Source organism: Poromitra crassiceps, assembly GCF_964638095.1.
Source record: "Poromitra crassiceps genome assembly, chromosome: 20".
Lineage (NCBI taxonomy): Eukaryota > Metazoa > Chordata > Actinopteri > Beryciformes > Melamphaidae > Poromitra > Poromitra crassiceps.
In genome coordinates, this window is record NC_139637.1 from 1880099 (window position 1) to 1899618 (window position 19520).

The window sequence follows — 19520 nt, forward strand, 5'->3', positions numbered from 1 at the left end:
TCCCATTCCTGAACAACTATACTGTTGAAGTGCCCTTTAGCGAGCCACTTAACTCCCAGTTGCGGTAGTGGAGCTGATCATCTGGCCTGCAGTAGAAGACTGTGGTTGTTGCTGTGGGACTGTATGAATGTGAAGGAAGGATGCGGTGCTCAGCAAAACTCTTCTCTGGATAAAAATAGATACCAAACCCTTCTGTATTGTTCAGCTACAGCATGGGCCACTTCGTCATCGCAAGACCTTTTTCTGCAGCTCCCGTTAAATGCAACTGAGTCACATGACCAGGAGGGCTGGTGATGTCATAGGTCAGATCACCCTGGATCTAATGTGCTGGTGATGTCATAGGTCAGATCACCCTGGATCTAATGTGATCCTTTTGTCGTAAAGATGAGAGGAGGAACACGTCAAACCACGCTGGCTGCAGCGTCTGAACACATGTCGTAGACTTCACACAGGCCGTCCCGCCCACACTCGCCAGAATAAAACTGCAAACCGAGGATACGCTGCACGTCTCAACGTACATTTGAAACACAACAACGACGTGGCAATTTTAACGTTTGTGCGATGTACACTCTCAACGTACATTCGAAACAAGTGGGCGGGTCATTTGAAAACTGCCTTTCCGACATTAAACGCAAATAAAACATCTTTAACAACATTGGTTATGTTTTGGCAAGTAAAACAACGTGGTCAAGGTTAGCGTTATGGTTTGGATAGTTCACATTCAGATGGGCATTCTTAGCATTAGTGAATACTATCGTTGGGCCATTCTCAAATCCGCTTTGCTCTTCCTCAAGACTGGGTGACCTTTGACCCTCCCTATCCAAACCACCCCCCTATTTAACCAGCCTGAGGACTGTAACGGCTCCTCAGATGCCCGTTCATCAAGCAGAGGAGGAGAGGAGAGCTACTGTATGTTTAGACCAACTGAACAGCAAAAAACAACCAAAAAACGTACCAGAAAAAAATCAGTTTTCAATCGTCCCACAGTGATGCACTGACCTTCTCCCTCCCTCTCCCATCTCATCTCTCTCTCTCTCTCTCTCTCTCTCTCTCTCTCATATCTCTCTGTCTCTTAGTGTCTCTCGCTCTGTCTGTCTCTGCCTCCCTCTCTCACTGTTTGAAAGGCTGCGTGTGTGTGTGTTTGTCCCTTTCATTTGAGAAAAGCCTATGCAGGAAGTATAGCCCGGAGACATGTCTTTGCTCAAAGCGTTGTGGTGGAGTGCACTTCATTCTTAAGCAGCCCGAGTTGAATGAGGATTGAGAGGCCGTGCAGCACTGCCACCATAATGGACGCCATAGTGCCTGGGTCCTCAGCAGTGCCTGGGTCCTCAGCAGTGCCTGGGGCGGCCCGGAGAGAAGACGCGTGCAGGCGGCCCCTGGCTTGCCTGCCTCGAATAGAAGCTCAAGTCAAGCCTGGGACAACGGGGCCTGTCTGTCTCCCACATCTCTCCTGGCTGCTGGAGACGTATGATGGAGCAAAGATGGCTGCTTGCTGCTGACTCACCCCTGCATTTGTGTAGGCTCATGCATCACCTTACTGTCAGAGCAGATGGCGCAGGGCACTCAGACAGGCGGGAAACCACACTGCTGCCCTGCCCTCTGCTCGTCCTCTCCTCTCTGCTCTCGCTCATCTATCTCTCCATCCTCCTGGTCCTCCTCTCCTCCTCTCCTCCTGCCCTCTGCTGCTCCCTCCCTCCCCCTGGTCCTCCTCTCCTCCTGCACTCTGGTCCTCCTCTCCTCCTGCACTCTGCTGCTCCCTCCTCCTGGTCCTCCTCTCCTCCTGCACTCTGCTGCTCTCTCCGTCCTCCTGGTCCTCCTCTCCTCCTGCACTCTGCTGCTCTCTCCGTCCTCCTGGTCCTCCTCTCCTCCTGCACTCTGCTGCTCCCTCCCTCCCCCTGGTCCTCCTCTCCTCCTGCACTCTGCTGCTCCCTCCCTCCCCCTGGTCCTCCTCTCCTCCTCCACTCTGCTGCTCTCTCCATTCCCCTGGTCCTCCTCTCCTCCTCCACTCTGCTGCTCTCTCCATTCCCCTGTTCCTCCTCTCCTCCTGCACTCTGCTGCTCTCTCCATTCCCCTGGTCCTCCTCTCCTCCTGCACTCTGCTGCTCTCTCCGTCCTCCTGGTCCTCCTCTCCTCCTCTCCTCCTGCACTCTGCTGCTCCCTCCCTCCTCCTGGTCCTCCTCTCCTCCTGCACTCTGCTGCTCCCTCCCTCCCCCTGGTCCTCCTCTCCTCCTGCACTCTGCTGCTCCCTCCCTCCCCCTGGTCCTCCTCTCCTCCTCCACTCTGCTGCTCTCTCCATCCCCCTGGTCCTCCTCTCCTCCTGCACTCTGCTGCTCCCTCCCTCCTCCTGTTCCTCCTCTCCTCCTGCACTCTGCTGCTCCCTCCCTCCCCCTGGTCCTCCTCTCCTCCTGCACTCTGCTGCTCTCTCCATCCCCCTGGTCCTCCTCTCCTCCTGCACTCTGCTGCTCTCTCCATCCCCCTGGTCCTCCTCTCCTCCTGCCCTCTGCTGCTCTCTCCATCCCCCTGGTCCTCCTCTCCTCCTGCCCTCTGCTGCTCTCTCCATCCCCCTGGTCCTCCTCTCCTCCTGCACTCTGCTGCTCTCTCCGTCCCCCAGGTCCTCCTCTCCTCCTGCACTCTGCTGCTCCCTCCATCCCCCTGGTCCTCCACCATCTCTCCCCCTCCTCCGTTTTCGTACTTTCTCGCCGATGCTGGAGAAAGCCAGCAAAGCGGTGCTGCTGAGGCGAAGACGCCTGCTAACCCAGAGCACTCACTGGCAGAGAAAATGACAATTACAGTCTCACTTGTCTCGGAGCCTTGCTTCCTCTCTTGTTTTTTTTGTTTTTTGTTATTATCACTTAGCATGGCTTACATAACGCCTCACTCTTTGTTCGGTCTTATTTATAGAAGTTCTATCTGCACCCAGTGAAAAATGCGACTCCACAGTGCGTCTGAGTAAACCCCAGAGCAGAGCAGCCACACAGTGGAACTGGTTGTTTTTAAGTCACTTTTCCCAACGTGTGTCAGACAGCGAAAAAACACACGTTGGACTTTGCATTGTAAATGCAGGGCTTTTGATGCTGCTGACATCAAGGACCTCTAAACTGACATAAATGACACCACGCTCCCCCATCTGATAAGATTCTGCTTGCGAGTGCATGAAACACATGACCAAAAATAGTCATACATTCTGTCTTGCGTCACTTATGAATGGAATTATACTGAAAATAAATTATTCCCCTTTTTGCTGGTGGACCCCCACTTTGAGAACCACTGCATTAGATGAAACAGGAGCATTGAGGTCCCTGGTGTTTTCCCTGGTGGAAAGAGGAGAGGAGAGGAGAGGAGAGGAGAGGAGAGGAGAGGAGAGGGGAGGAGAGGAGAGGAGAGGAGAGGAGAGGAGAGGAGAGGAGAGGAGAGGAGAGGAGAGGGGAGGGGAGGAGTGGAGAGGAGAGGAGAGGGGAGGAGAGGAGAGGAGATGGGAGGAGAGGAGAGGAGAGGAGAGGGGTGGGGAGGAGAGGAGAGGAGAGGAGAGGGGAGGAGAGGAGAGGGGAGGGGAGGAGAGGAGAGGGGAGGAGAGGGGAGGAGAGGAGATGGGAGGGGAGGAGAGGGGAGGAGAGGAGTGGAGAGGAGAGGAGTGGAGTGGAGATGAGAGGAGTGGAGATGAGAGGAGTGGGGAGGAGAGGAGTGGGGAGGGGAGGGGAGGAGGGGAGGAGGGGAGGAGAGGAGAGGAGAGGAGAGGGGAGGAGAGGAGTGGAGTGGAGATGAGAGGAGAGGAGAGGAGAGGAGAGGAGAGGAGAGGAGAGGAGAGGAGAGGAGAGGAGAGGAGAGGAGAGGAGTGGAGTGGAGATGAGAGGAGTGGGGAGGAGAGGAGTGGGGAGGGGAGGAGTGGGGAGGAGGGAGAGGGGAGGAGAGGAGTGGAAAGAGGTGGGGTGGAGATGAGAGGGGAGGAGATCGTGAGAGGTGAGAGGGAGAGGGGAGGCGAGGAGAGGAGTCGGAGAGGAGGGATCTTCTTGAAAGAAGCCTGCCATGAACCCCAGAGAAAAGGAGGTCTTTGGCTGCATGCAGGCAGGCAGAGGAGAGGAGAGGAGAGGAGGAGAGGGGAGCTGCTCTGGGGCTGAAGACGCCCTGTGTACCAGCAGGAGGGCGTGTGCACACACCAGTGCTGCAGTCAGGGCATCAATGTTGTATAGAGGGAATGTGTGTTGAGGCAGCAGCGCGCCAACGTCAGCTGTGGAGCACTTAGGCCGAGCCGAGCGCGCCTCCCCCCCCCCCCCTGTAGCCACGGGCTGAGGAGAGGAGGAGGAGAGGAGGAGAGGAGGAGAAGGTACCGCCTTCTCTGTGCGATGGGGGGGAGAGAGTGCTGGCAGTAGAAGCATGTCTGCCTCCGACTCGAGCGCTACAGGACTCATCTGTACGCTGTTCTCTCCCCCACTCCCTCCTCCATCCATCCATCCATCCCTCCATCCATCCATCATCCATCTATCCATCCATTCATGCCATGTCCATCTGCTCTGAGACATCTTTTCCTCTCTGTTTTTCCTCTCCTCTCCCCTGGCACCTCTCTTCCCCTCTCTTCCCTTCCCTCTCTCTCTCCCTCTCTCCCTCTCTCTCTCTACGTATGTTTTCGTGCCCCCTCCCTCCCTCCCTCCCTCCCTGCTCTCCACCTCCTCGACTCAGCAGAAGTCTATTCTGGTCTCTTCTTCTTTTGTCTGTCCATCTCTCACCTCTGTGTACTTTGCAGTTCTGCTTCGTGCCTCACTGGGAGGCAACATCTGTTGAACACCATGTATTGTTTTATTTTTGACCGTGTTTCTCTGTATCAGTCTGTTCTCTCCTCTCTTTCTTGGAGTCTTTTCTACCTTCAAAATATTTCTAGTTGAGCTATGCATTCGAAACAATCTTAAAGATGCAGTAAGTGTTGATACAAAGTAGTTTACTTGTATCATTTCCCCCCCCGAGCTTCATCAGTTTATATCAATTCTTATTCGTTAGTTATGTTCTGTTTAGCTTGATTGTTTCATGATGTTAGGGCACGGTGATATCTATTCAGAGACTTTTGCGAAATGTCTAAAGTAAAGACATCCATCTGTAAATACTGTAAGACTCTATTTCTTAATTATTGTGTGGGTGGGTGCCTTGTGTTGATTTCGATAATATTATCGAATATCGCGATATTTGCTGCGATATTTTTCCACAATATCAAAAATAAATTTTTTTTGCACAGTTTTGCACGGTCTGCCCCATGCTGCCAAGTCCGACCCTAATTTCACTGCTTTGCTTACTGTACATTGTACCTTAATGATTCAAATAACACTTTGAACTGCTGTTATTCTACTGGCAGCATCGCAGGGATTTTATTTTGAAAAGAAAATGCACAAGCATTCCACCTCCTACCAGGCGCCATATAGGAAAAATCAATTAGTCGATTGACAGAAAATTAATTGACAACTATTTTGATAATCGATTAATCGTTTGAGTAATTAAAAAAAATAAAACAAGTCAACATGATCTGATACAGCTTCTTTCTTAAATGTGAATATTGTCTGGTTTCTTTACTCCTGTATGACAGTAAACTGATATGATCTTTGGGTTGTGGACAAAACAAGACATTTGAGGACGTCATCTTAGCCTTCGGGAAACACTGATCGACATTTTTTAACATTTTCTGACATTTTATAGACCAAACAACTAATTGATAAAATAATCGACAGATTAGTCGATAATCAAAATAATCAATAGTTGCAGCCCTATTAGTCATTTGGGGATTTGGATTTGGGGTGGTCTCACCTAATTTTTTAGTGGATTATCCAAGCTTTCCATTCAAGTACAGTCCATTTGGTAGTCTATATTCGTCCAAAACTTTTTTTAATTATTATTATTATTATTATTATATTATACAATAATCTACCTGGGCGGCCGTCAATCTACCTGGAGGTAGTGTTGGTTCCTCGTAAATGCAAGTTGTTTGTAATGTGCATGTTTCCCTCTGCTGGTGAGAATCAACTGATGCATTGCCCTCATCAAATAATGGTTCAGTCTCTAATGAAGAGTCCCAGTGTGTGTGTGAGAGAGAGATCTCTTCTTCTTTTCCCTCCTCTCTCTCTGATTTCTTCTCCTTCTGAGGGGGGAAACGCATGGTTCTGTGAGTGCCTTTGTGTAAGACACTGACAGTCAGCAAACACAAGGGGGCGCTGTGAGAGTTGGCCACTGACATGTCTCAAATGTTCTCCCTACACCGAGGCGTGCGCGTCAGTGGTGTATAAAGTACTCGAAAACCATACTTAAGTAAAAGTAAAGATATCTTCCCAGAAAAAGACTTTGGTAAAAGTCAAAGTCACTCATTAGAATATTACTTGAGTAAAAGTCTTAAAGTACTTGATATTTTCTGTACTTAAGTATTGAAAGTAAAAAGTACAAGTAAATGCTGCAAAAGAAATCAAGTAAAAGACATGCCTGGGCTTGAGTGGAAGTCTATTTCTTCTTCTTGACTTTTATAGCTGCTGGCAAACAACGTTATGTTGCATTACAGCCACCAAATGGAATGACGTGTGGAACGTGATTAACGTAACTTGCAAACTAGGAGCACTGATTTGCCAAACCTGATTGCTTGCAGGCTCAGCTGATTTTACTTTGTAACTAAGATGCTTGGGGGAAATGTAGTGGAGTAAAAGTATCAATTTTATTTTGGAAATGTAGTGGAGTAAAAGTGAAAGTTGACAGAAATATAAATACTCAAGTAAAGTACAGATACTCAGAAAAAATACTTAAGTACAGTACTTAAGTATTTATACTTAGTTACCTTACACCACTGCGCGTCTCTTTAAGATATTACACTCTCAGATTGATCCTAGTGCTGCTGTGTGGGCTTTTAGAGTTGAGGCTATCTTTTACAGCTCTGCACTGTGATAGTGTGGATTCCTCTAAGCCAGTGATACTCAACTTGCGGCCCGCGGGCCAGATGCGGCCCGCGACAGGGTGCAGAGTGGCCACCCTGACCATTTTCTAATAATTTCACGTTAGTTTTCATTGTGAATTTTCATTCTAATTCACAATAAAAACTAACGTGAAATAAAGTTTGACTGAGCTCCAGCTAAATTGTCAAATACCACTGTCTGCTCGCTACCCAGGCACTCATCTATGTGCTTCACCGAACTAACTAACTTAACCTAACTAACTATCCGGTGTGCACAACATTGTCAGACTAAACTCCGGCTGACACCCCAAAAACCTACAATCCGCTGCAGTAAAATGTATATTGTTTGTTTATGAACTGGCCCCTGGCCTCCTATCATTTCAGGAAAGTGGCCCCCTGGCAAAGCAAGTTGAGTATCCCTGATCTAAGCCTATATACAGAGACTGTAGGCTACTGCTGTAGAATATCTGATTGACTTGGATGACAGCTTGGTTTTTAACCACGTTACGATGTTTCTATCTAATCTACTTTTTCTTTTTGTAAATGTGGTTGGTGATTGATTTTTTGTTTGTTTTTTAACGTTGCTGATGACAGGCATATTTTAAGATGCTGGAATTTAGATAACCTTCAAAATGTTATGATCATATTCAGTGGGATTCATATTATTATAATTTCTTTCAAGTTTGGCTTGTCCTTGGAAAGCAAGCTTTTTTCTCATAACCCCATTGGTTGTTCAAAATATAAAGATGCATTATCTCAGTGTTCACAAAGAATGTCTACAAACAGCTGCACACAAGTGCAGCTGTCAATTACTGACACTTTTTGTATAAAAAGCCCAGCAAATAAATGTTAGCGGGAAAAATGTCTTCTGCAGTAAATCACCTGGAAAACAATTTTGTGGCAACAACCATGTCTGAACAGGCATCACCACAAGTAACAGATGTAATAAGGCTGTCCTTAACAACGGATACATTATATCAGTGGTTCTCAAATGGGGGTCCGGGGACCCCCAGGGGTCCTTGAGGGGGTTCCAGGGGATCCCCAGCCAAAAGGGGGGTAATTTATTTTCGCTATAATTCCATTCACAAGTAACACACTGACTATTTTGGTCATGGGTTTTATACACTTTCTGTAATAAAACATCTAAAAGCATCAATCTTATTATCATATGGGGGACCGTGGGCCAATTTTTTTTTACCACTGCATATGTGGATTAACTCTACTGTAATCATTCTAGATTTGTTCTTGGGAATGATTGTTCTTGTATTTTTGAATATATTTTTGCATTGAAATCTCCACAAGTTTTGCTCTGCTCAAAAGCCCCGACCAGACAGAAAGAAGAACCAGGATATGTCTCATCCTCGCAGCCCACAGGGCCCGGAGGTTCTGTGGCAGGCTTAATCAGAGTTGTGCATTGCTGTGCAGGGGGACTCTGGGACACGGCCCGTGACAAAGAGAGAGGGAGCGCTGCTTCCCATCTGTAACACCACTCCCTCCATTAGAGCCCGACCCATACGGGATTTTTTAGGCCGATGCCGATACCGATATTAGGGAGTAAAACATTTCCGATATCGATATATCGGCCAATATTTTTATATTATATGTACACATTATATTACATATTACAGTATTTTTATTATTATTATTATTATTATTATTATTATTATTATTATTATTATTATTATTATTATTATTATTATTATTATTATTATATTATATATACACATTATATTACAATTTTTTTTGCAATGATCCCTCAAATATCAAACACTTGACAAAGATATGACTTGACATGAGATATGTAATGTACTAGGCAGGATATTTGACAGCTTATCAATCAACTTTATTTTCCAAAATGACATTGATGCAATGAAACAGCAAACGTCACTGGGAATTCAATAATTATAAATAACGAGAAATGCAAAAACACAAATAGAGCAAATATAAAATATAACTTGAGTTAAGAAAAAAGATCAAATACACACACAACATGCTGTCTATAACTTAAAAAATACAAAATAAAAAAATATCTACTGATACCGATATGTCGGTTATCGGCCAATAATATCGGTGGAGCGATATATCGGTCGGGCTCTACCCTCCATCGCCCGCCTGTAGCCCACCAAGGTCCCGAGGTTTACAGCATCTGCGGGGTCATTGACAGAACGAGGACGTTGCAACTCCTGCTTCCTGCATTAGAGTCAGCTCAGGAAGGAATACATTAACTTCCTCGTTGCTCGTTATTGATTGGGCGGCTGATCCAGCCGATAGCAAAATGACTGCGGAGCGATCACATGCTTTTACATGCGCACAGTACACGCTGTATCTGAGACGCATGCTGTGATGGTGCTGAAGCACTGTTCTCTGTTAGGTTTCCTCTATAGGAATGTACTCGTGTTACGTTTCTTCATCCAGCCTAAACAGGGGGGCAGTACAACACGAGCAGTATGTGCAGAAGATTTAAGGATGCTGTGTGTGCTATAAGCACAGCCAGTCTGCACGTGAGAGCATCATCTCCTATCATCTTCATCTGCAGCACTAAGATCAGGGCCATCATGTGCTTTAATTAGGTGTTGTTTCTTCCGCTGGTCCAATCTTCAGATTCCGACAGCCTTCTGGCAGGCTTTGATATTTAAATGAAATCCACACACTGCTGTGCTGGATACAGCGACATCTTCTTCTTCTTCTTCAGTGTTGGTTACTGTTGGTTACTTTCAAAATGTAATATACTACATAGTTACTTTATTTTGAAAGTAATAAGTAATAATCCTATTGGTAATAAGTTACTGAGTTACTGCTAAAAGTAATATATTACATGTAATATATTACTTTTGTAATGAGTTACCGCCAACACTGTTCTTCTTCTTCTTCTTCTTTGTGGGGGAGGGGGTGGACACAGAGGGAGGAACAGACAGGTGTGGGGGGGGGGGGAGGTGAAAGGAGGCTGGCGTTGTTATGGAGCTATATTTAGCAGTCTTGTGTGAATGTGTCTGTCTAGCATGTCAGCCTCGTGCCCACCTGGGACTGGAGCCACCAGGGGACCTGGAGCCGAGGTCTGGTGAGGTGAGCTCCATGTGTGAGGTTACATCAGTGTGGACGGGTGCCTGCAGCGGTTTAAGTCTAGGCTTTTGTGTGTGTGTGTGTGTGTGTGTGTGTGTGTGTGTGTGTGTGTGTGTGCGTGCGTGTGTGTGTGTGTGTGTGCGTGCGTGCGTGCGTGCGTGCGTGCGTGCGTGCGTGCGTGCGTGCGTGCGTGTGTGTGTGTGCGTGCGCGCGTGTCCGTGCGCGTGTGCGTGTGTACTGGAAAAGGGCGTTAGTGTGCCTGTGATGATGAAGAAGCTACATTATATCTGTTGCTCTGATTGTTTCATTTTTTTGATTTTGTTTTTTTTCCAGATGTTGGAGGTTGTAATTCCTTCCTTGACCTATCAGTGATTCACTCCAAACCTATTGCTATTATTGCTACAGCACAATCTGTAGTCTAGTCTAGTATACTATGAATACATTATGTGGCGTGTAATAGTGATCTTTCCTGCTCGAAGTCTGGGCACCTTTCCTGTGTCGTCCGCAGGAGGCCTCCTGGACGAGGTTTGCCTTGGTCGAGTAAATAAACAGACTGGTACTGGGTGTTGTTGCAGTGCTCACACACACACTAAATCAACAGACTGGTACTGGGTGTTGTTGCAGTGCTCACACACACTAAATCAGCAGACTGGTACTGATGGGTGTTGTTGCAGTGCTCACACACACTAAATCAACAGACTGGTACTGATGGGTGTTGTTGCAGTGCTCACACACACGCTCCCCTGAGAGCGCTGCTTTGGAAAGCAACAGGAAGTGTTCATCCTACTCCTTGTCGGGTGGATCATGTGGCTCCAGGAAAGCACAGACAGGTTCTGAGGTGGCTCATACAGGAGGAAAGACATCATGGCTGACACGGAGGGCTTGGTCGATGGAGATGTAGGTGATTTTAGGAGTATCAGGTTTTCCTGGTTCGGGAGCTTATTGCTTGTTACTGACTAAGTATGAGCAAGGAGCAACAGCTGCTTTGAGGTGGTAGGTTCTCTGTTGTGGTGGATCTGCTGCCTCTCTACCTGGACTATTAATGGTTGTTCCTCTCATCTTGTCTCCTCTCCTCTCCTCTCCTCTCATCTCCTCTCCTCTCCTCTCCCCTCCTCTCCTCTCATCTCCTCTCCTCTTCTCTCCCCTCCTTTCCTCTCCTCTCCTCTCCTCTGCTCTCCTCTCCTCTCCTCTCATCTCCTCTCATCTCTTCTCCTCTCCTCTCATCTCCTCTCCTGTCCTCCTCGTTTCCTCTCGTTTCCTCTCGTTTCCTCTCCTCTCCCCTCCTCTCCCCTCCTCTCCTGTCCTCCTCTCCTCTCCTCATCTCCTCTCCCCTCCTCTCCCCTCCTCTCCTGTCCTCCTCTCCTCTCCTCTCCTCTCATCTCCTCTCATCTCCTCTCCTCTCCCCTCCTCTCCTCTCCTGTCCTCCTCTCCTCTCCTCTCCTCCTCTCCTCTCCTCATCTCCTCTCCTCTCCTCATCTCCTCTCCTCTCCTCTCCTCTCCTCCTCTCCTCTCCTCTCCTCTCCTCTCCTCTCCTCTCCTCTCCTCTTCCTCTCCTCCTCTCCTCTCCTCTCCTCTCCTCCTCTCCTCTCCTCATCTCCTCTCCTCTCCTCATCTCCTCTCCTCTCCTCTCTCCTCTCATCTCCTCTCCTCTCTCCTCTCCTCCTCTCCTCTCCTCCTCTCCTCTCCTCTCCTCTCTCCTCTCCTCTCCTCTCCTCCTCCTCTCTCCTCTCATCTCCTCTCCTCTCCTGTCCTCCTCTCCTCTCCTCTCATCTGCTCTCCTGTCCTCCTCGTTTCCTCTCCTCTCCTCTCCTCTCCTCTCCTCTCCTCTCCTCTCCTCTCCTCTCCTCTCCGCTCCTGTCCTCCTCTCCTCTCCTCCTCTCTCCTCCCCTCTCCTCTCCTCCTCTCCTCCTCTCCCCTCCTCTCCTCTCCTCTCCTCAGGGTTCAGCTGATTCCTACACTAGTCGACCCTCGGATTCCGACCTGTCCCTGGAGGAGGACCAGGAGGCGTCTCGGCGTGAAGCCGAGCGCCAGGCTCAGCTGCAGCTGGAAAGAGCCAAGGTGAGAGTTCCCGGGGTCAAAGGTCATCGCCTGACCTTTATGATCGGTCAAACAGGATGAGACTTTAGTCTAATCATCTTCAGGCCTTTAAGATTTTAGTCAGTTATTAGTCGATGTGGCTTTGCTAGCTACACCTACTAGTACATCTGTACTGTACATGACTTCTTCTGTCTTTCAACAGGCCAAGCCAGTAGCATTTGCAGTGAAAACCAATGTGAGTTACTGTGGGGCACTTGATGAAGATTGCCCAGTTCAAGGTGCCGCTATTAACTTTGAAACCAAAGACTTTCTGCACATAAAAGAGGTGAGGGGCACTCAGCATTATGATCCAAAAATCATCACATCATCACAACCTGCATATAAAATCATCACATCACTGCCATCACAACCTGCATAAAATCCTGACCATGATGTCTTACCTCGAAGATAATGGCGTGTGTCTCTCCTGTGTGTCTCTCTCATGTGTCTCTCCTGTGTGTCTCTCCTGTGTGTCTCTCCTGTGTGTCTCTCCTGTGTGTCTCTCTCATGTGTCTCTCCTGTGTGTCTCTCTCATGTGTCTCTCCTGTGTGTCTCTCCTGTGTGTCTCTCTCATGTGTCTCTCCTGTGTGTCTCTCTCATGTGTCTCTCCCGTGTGTCTCTCCTGTGTGTCTCTCCTGTGTGTCTCTCCTGTGTGTCTCTCCTGTGTGTCTCTCTCATGTGTCTCTCTCATGTGTCTCTCCCGTGTGTCTCTCCTGTGTGTCTCTCCCGTGTGTCTCTCCTGTGTGTCTCTCCTGTGTGTCTCTCCTGTGTGTCTTTCCTGTGTGTCTCTCCCGTGTGTCTCTCCTGTGTGTCTCTCTCATGTGTCTCTCCCGTGTGTCTCTCCCGTGTGTCTCTCCCGTGTGTCTCTCCCGTGTGTCTCTCCCGTGTGTCTCTCCTGTGTGTCTCTCCCGTGTGTCTCTCCCGTGTGTCTCTCCTGTGTGTCTCTCCTGTGTGTCTCTCCTGTGTGTCTCTCCCGTGTGTCTCTCCTGTGTGTCTCTCCCGTGTGTCTCTCCCGTGTGTCTCTCCCGTGTGTCTCTCCCGTGTGTCTCTCCCGTGTGTCTCTCCTGTGTGTCTCTCCCGTGTGTCTCTCCTGTGTGTCTCTCCTGTGTGTCTCTCCCGTGTGTCTCTCCTGTGCAGAAATTCAACAATGACTGGTGGATCGGGCGGCTCGTGAAGGAAGGGGCGGACATCACTTTCATCCCCAGCCCGGTCAAACTGGAGGCCATGAGGGTCAAACAAGAGCAGAAACAAGCAGCCAGGTCAGTCAGTCAGTCAGTCAGTCAGTCAGTCAGTCAGGCAGCTATGAGAGATCTCTCTGCTGCCCTCTGTCTGTCTGTCTGTCTCTCTCCCTCGTCACAGTCCCCTCGGATCGCTGCCTAGAACACTCTCATATGAAACACTGAAAAGTTTTTGACATAACTAGTTCTACTTCCACGTTGTTGGTTCCTTCCTTCTAAATTGCACCTCCCCAGCGGGGCTCCTGCATAATGAACCTTGGCATTGTGTTTTGCTCTGCAGGAAAGCAGGGAACGCTTCATCTGGAGGCTGGAGGTCCACCCCACCATCTGCAGGTAGGTGGAGCTGGAGGAGGCTGGCTGCCTCAGCTGTGAGTCTCAGGGTCACTTTCGCAAAGGCTCTTCTGGGATTCAAACCTTTCTGTCAGTCAGAGAGGTCAGATTGTCTATTGGTGAAAAATAGAATCATTGTGGGGCGTCCGGGTAGTGCAGCGGGTAGATTCACCTGCCTACCAACTTGTGGGTCGCGGGTTCGAGCCACTCGTGTTACGTCCTCCGGCTTGGTCGGGCGTCCCATACAGGCCCAATTGGCCGTGTCTGTGGGTGGGAATCCGGATTTAAGTCCCGGTCGCTCCCTCTGGTCGGTCAGGCTCCTCTCCACCGGTGAAGCTCCTCATGAAAAGAAGCGGCTGGCGACTGCACATGTATGGGAGGAAGCATGTGCTAGTCTACAACTCTGCCCAGATCGGCAAAGGGGGTGGAGCAATGACCGGGACAGGTGATTGGCCAAGTACAAGTGGGGAAAAACAGGGGGGGGAATCTGTAAAAACAGGCCTTTTCTCGGCCCAGCATGGCATGTGTGTCTTCTTCACTGATCATCTCTGCTTCAGTAGACAGCGTTCTTCTTCTGAAATCTTCTTCTTCTTCTTCTTCTTCTTGCTAAATGTTTGTTCTCTTTGTTTTTGAAAGCCAAACAGAAGCAGAAACAGGTATGTTTACCCCGGTGCCTCTTCTTCTGCTGTGTATCAGAGCATCGGTGTGATAGTTTTGCTCAAAAACACAATCTTATTGCACGACACTGCGCTCTGTATATCGGCGGTGATAATATGCAGTGTGACTTTTACCATTTTGCCTTTATATTATTATAATATATAATATAATTTGTGTGTTTAGCTAAATGATTAAAATAAGACGATATGTTATCCAGTTCTAAAGCCTGTATGTGTGTTGTGGAACTCTACAGACCGAACATGTTCCTCCCTATGATGTAGTTCCATCCATGCGGCCGGTGGTGCTGGTGGGTCCTTCGCTGAAAGGCTATGAGGTGAGACAACCAGGACTTTACTTAGTCTACAATGAGAACTTCACTGGCTGGTCGAGTTGGGTCTGGTTGAGCTTGATCAAGTCTGGCCCCCTTTCTCCTCTGGACTGGCCTGGTTTCTTCTGGTTTAGTCTGACCTGTGTGTGTTTTTTTTGGGTCTGGTCCAGTGGATGGATTGGATGGATATGGATTTGATTAGTCTGGTCTGATCTAAAGGGAGACACCCTGGCTCCTCTCTCCATTACCCCATTAGCAGTGATACGAAACGCCATCTAGCCTTAGCCTGATGCAATTACAGCACACACAACAGGCCTCTCAGACTCACTCTGTGAGAGAGACGCATTGCTGCTGTACATACTGTAACATCCCTACAGCTACTGTCTGCCATATTCTACTATACAGCTCTGTGACACATAGGGGATAAGATGTGTCATGATCCATCCAATGATTGATTGATTGGTTGATTGATTGATTGATTGATTCAAAGATAGGGTAGGGTAGTTAAACTCAAATCATTTTGGAGTTCAGATGAATCTGCATAAACGTGTGGCGTAGAATTTAACCGAATGTGTGCTCGCTTCGACGTCTCCTCTCCGTCTCGCTCTCTCCTCTGTGACTGCGAAGGTTGTGTGTGTGTGTGTGTGTGTGTGTGTGTGTGTGTGTGTGTGTGTGTGTGTGTGTGTGTGTGTGTGTGTGTGTGTGTGTGTGTGTGTGTGCGTGCGTGCGTGCGTGCGTGCGTGCGTGCGTGCGTGCGTGCGTGCGTGCGTGTGTGTGTACGTGTGTGTGCGTGTGTGTGTGTGTGTGTGAAATATTTATGCATCACTCCGGCGATGTGCTTTGGGGATGCTCCAATGGTGTACGACGTCAGCCCTGCCTGCTTCTCTCCCCCTCGCTCACTCTCTCTCTCTTTCTGTTTTGTCTTTCCACCCCTTCCTCTCTTGCTCGCTCTCTCTCTCTCTCTCTCTCTCTCTCCCTCTCTCTCTCTCTCTCACACACACACACACACACACATTTTCTACTGCTCGCTCTCTTCCTGTCAGAGAGCAGGACCACTGCTGGCTTTATCCCCTACTTCACCAGCCATCCATTTTTCAAGTCTGCTTGAGAATAGACTGCTTCACCACCTCACACTCACAGTGCACACTCACAGTGCACACTCACCGTGAGTGAGTACAGTGCACACTCACAGTGCACACTCACAGTGCACACACTCACAGTGCACACTCACAGTGCACACTCACAGTGCACACTCACAGTGTACACACTCACAGTGCACACTCACAGTGCACACTCACAGTGCACACTCACAGTGTGCACACTCACAGTGCACACTCACAGTGCACACTCACAGTGCACACTCACAGTGCACACTCTCAGTGCACACACTCACAGTGCACACTCACAGTGCACACTCACAGTGCACACTCTCAGTGCACACACTCACAGCGCACACTCACAGTGCACACTCACCGTGCACACTCACAGTGCACACTCACCGTGCACACTCACCGTGCACACTCACAGTGCACACTCTCAGTGCACACTCTCAGTGCACACACTCACAGTGCACACTCACAGTGCACACACTCCGTGCACACTCTCAGTGCACACACTCACAGTGCACACTCACAGTGCACACTCACAGTGCACACTCACAGTGCACACACTCACAGTGCACACTCACAGTGCACACCTCACAGTGCACACTCACAGTGCACACCTCACAGTGCACACTCACGGTGCACACTCACGGTGCACGCTCACAGTGTACACCTCACAGTGCACACTCTCAGTGCACACACTCACAGTGCACACACTCACGGTGCACGCTCACAGTGTACACCTCACAGTGTACACCTCACAGTGCACACTCACAGTGCACACTCACCGTGCACACTCACAGTGCACACTCACCGTGAGTACAGTGCACACTCACCGTGCACACTCACAGTGCACACTCACCGTGAGTACAGTGCACACTCACAGTGCACCCTCAGAGTGCACCCTCACAGTGCACCCTCAGAGTGCACCCTCACAGTGCACACTCACAGTGCACGCTCACAGTGTACACCTCACAGTGTACACCTCACAGTGCACACTCACAGTGCACACTCAAGAGCATGCGCACGTATACACACACACCAATGTATATACACACACTGTATATACACACACTGTATCTACACACACTGTATCTACACACACTGTATCTACACACACTGTATCTACACACACTGTATCTACACACCCACTGCAGTGCTCATCTCTATGGGAGCAGCCCACTGTCAGATGCAGTCATATCAGCATCTCTACACGATGAAGGGGAAGAGAGCACACAGCTCTCACACCGTTTCTGGAAGAGTTTCACTAACAGGCTGCTGCCCACCAGTTTAGTGAAACAAAAATCAGAGATCAGAAATCAGAATCGGCTTTATTGGCCAAGTACGTACGCATATAAGGCATTTGATTCCGGTTTGCGTTGCTCTCAAAGTACTCACACACAAAAGGCACGCACGCACAGGCTGACAACGAACAAGGACAGGTGTGTGTTTAAACATTTACATCAACTACTATATTCACCTTATGTAGCCCCGCCCACTGGACTCATCCTATCACGACTTCCTGTTCAAAACGCCGGCTGCTTTACCCGCTCAAACTAGTCTGACTCACCTGGTCAAACCTAATCTGACTCACATTATGAGTCAGACTAGGTTTATGAGTCTACAGGAAGTGTAAGTACAAGTCGGAACTTCCGATTGTATTTCTGTCGGTGTGGTTGTGTCGTGTGTGTGGTTGTGTGCGCACGGCTGTATATTTCATATCACGAGTGACTCCTAACTTCTCTCCATCCCCTCCTTCTCTCCTCTCACCTGTCTGTCTCCCAGGTGACAGACATGATGCAGAAAGCCCTGTTTGACTTCCTCAAGCACAGGTTCGACGGCAGGTAGGTCCAGCTGCCTCCGGCACTGTGGCACTGTTGACGGCAGCTATAAAGGCTTTTGTGGGATTCTCTGTCCATCACGTTTCGCGGTCGATAGGACACGCGCTGGCGGGTGTATTTTTAGATATAAGCGAGTTCAGCACATCATCCTTTTGAAAACGGAGCAGTTTGTGGATGTGATGTGATGCGACGCTTCTTCTGTAGGATCTCGATTACACGCGTGACCGCTGATCTGTCGCTGGCGAAGCGCTCGGTGCTCAACAAGAAGGCCATTATGGAGAGATCCAACACACGCTCCAGTCTGGGTGAGTGATTGGAAACGCGTTCTTGATCTTCTCTTAAGCTAAATAAAGTTGAATTATGTCATTTTAACTTTAACATCTCCTCCTGTTTGTGTGTTTTGTGGTATTGCAGCTGAGGTCCAGAGCGAGATAGAGAGGATCTTTGAGCTGGCCAAGACCCTGCAGCTGGTCGTCCTGGACGCAGACACCATCAACCACCCCGCACAGCTCCTCAAAACCTCCCTGGCTCCCATCGTCGTCTACGTCAAAGTCTCCTCGCCAAAAGTAGGGACATAACAGACCCCATAATGACCCACATAAACGCCACATAAAAAATAGACCCAAAACAATTCAAGATGTATATTTCTGGTTAATTTATTGTCGGCGATTAATATTTCTAGGGTTCATCAATTATATACCACGTCACACCACAAAGTTTTGTGGTGTGACGTGAATCAGTTTGGAAGTTAGGCGCCTTTCTGTGATTGACCACCATAAAAGACAAGAGGCAAAAGTGATGAAGGAAACTAAACCTCACTCGTGCTTTTGATCATCAGGACCTTCTTCGTTGGTTTCTTCTTGGTTCCTCCATGATGTGTTTTGTCACTGCTTGGCTCTCTCACAGGTTCTTCAGAGGCTGATCAAGTCTCGGGGGAAGTCGCAGAGCAAACATCTCAATGTGCAGATGATGGCGGGTGACAAGCTGGCCCAGTGTCCGCCTGTATGTCACAACGCCCATCAGTATTGACGTTGATAGAACCCAGAAAAAAACTGTAATCTGCCAACTACAATCATCGTTTGTGTAACTTCCCTCCCTCGTCCCTCATGCTCCTGTCCTTCACTTGTTAGGAGATGTTTGATGTCATCCTGGATGAGAACCAGCTGGAAGACGCGTGTGAACACCTGGCTGAATACCTGGACATTTACTGGCGTGCTACTCACCTCCCCGGTTCTGCCCCCCTCAACCCATTATTGGACCAAAGTGTTGTCACCCCACCCTCAGCCAACTCCAGCCAACAGGTAGGACGAAGAAGGGAAAAAATGACGTAGTTGGATTCATGAATCGTAGTTACTTCCTCATTTCCTTACTCCTGCGTCTGTGCACTCGCAGTTCTCCGAGACTCAAGAGTTGATAGAATGATCACCGCCACGGACATAGGTGAGAAGGAAATGTTCTGTCATACCTGTTTGTTTCTACCGTTTGTTTTCTACTGTTTTTCTCTTGAAACGTGTCCCCTGCCGCCCCCTGCAGGAACAGCCTGTGCTGTCGGCCGGGGGGTCAGACTAAGAGGTCATAGAGCACAGGGACTAGGGGGCCACCAGGGGGCAGCAGCAGCAGCAGCCCTCCTCCTCTCTGGACAGCCAGCCACCACCTTCTCTGGCCACCACACCCCCTCCGGCTCAGACGAGGACAAGAGGAGAGTCTCCTGAGAAAGAAAGAGCAGGAGGTCGGTGAGCTGGGAGGAAGAGGAGAGAGATCAAGCGGAGGAAGAGGAGGAAGATTTGACCAGCGCCGCTAACAGACAACGGACCCCCCCGACACCTCACTGCTGCCCCCCCTTGGCGAGAGCTCCCTGCTCCCCACCGCCACGCGACTCAGGGCCGCTTTCTACAGCTGCACACATCCTACTGGCAGCGTGATCAGTGCTGTCACTGACCGCCCGCTAGCATGGCACCCCCCCACTCACCCTTCCCTC

The 19520-nt window shown here is 49.1% G+C and overlaps 1 protein-coding gene across 1 annotated transcript in view; it reads left to right on the top strand.

Annotated features, from left to right (window-relative positions):
- The window catches only part of cacnb3b (calcium channel, voltage-dependent, beta 3b), a gene marked incomplete at both ends in the record, with an annotated part of 27301 nt that extends 8337 nt beyond the window's left edge, over positions 1-18964 (top strand). Inside the window, 12 exons of the mRNA XM_083656361.1 lie at positions 11908-12027; positions 12209-12331; positions 13183-13304; positions 13564-13616; positions 14250-14269; positions 14524-14604; positions 17487-17545; positions 17747-17847; positions 17957-18108; positions 18449-18544; positions 18673-18843; positions 18935-18964. Of these exons, the coding sequence (XP_083512487.1) occupies positions 11908-12027; positions 12209-12331; positions 13183-13304; positions 13564-13616; positions 14250-14269; positions 14524-14604; positions 17487-17545; positions 17747-17847; positions 17957-18108; positions 18449-18544; positions 18673-18843; positions 18935-18964 (1128 nt within the window). The remainder of the gene's footprint in view (positions 1-11907; positions 12028-12208; positions 12332-13182; positions 13305-13563; positions 13617-14249; positions 14270-14523; positions 14605-17486; positions 17546-17746; positions 17848-17956; positions 18109-18448; positions 18545-18672; positions 18844-18934) is intronic.
- Positions 18965-19520: the final 556 nt, after the last annotated feature.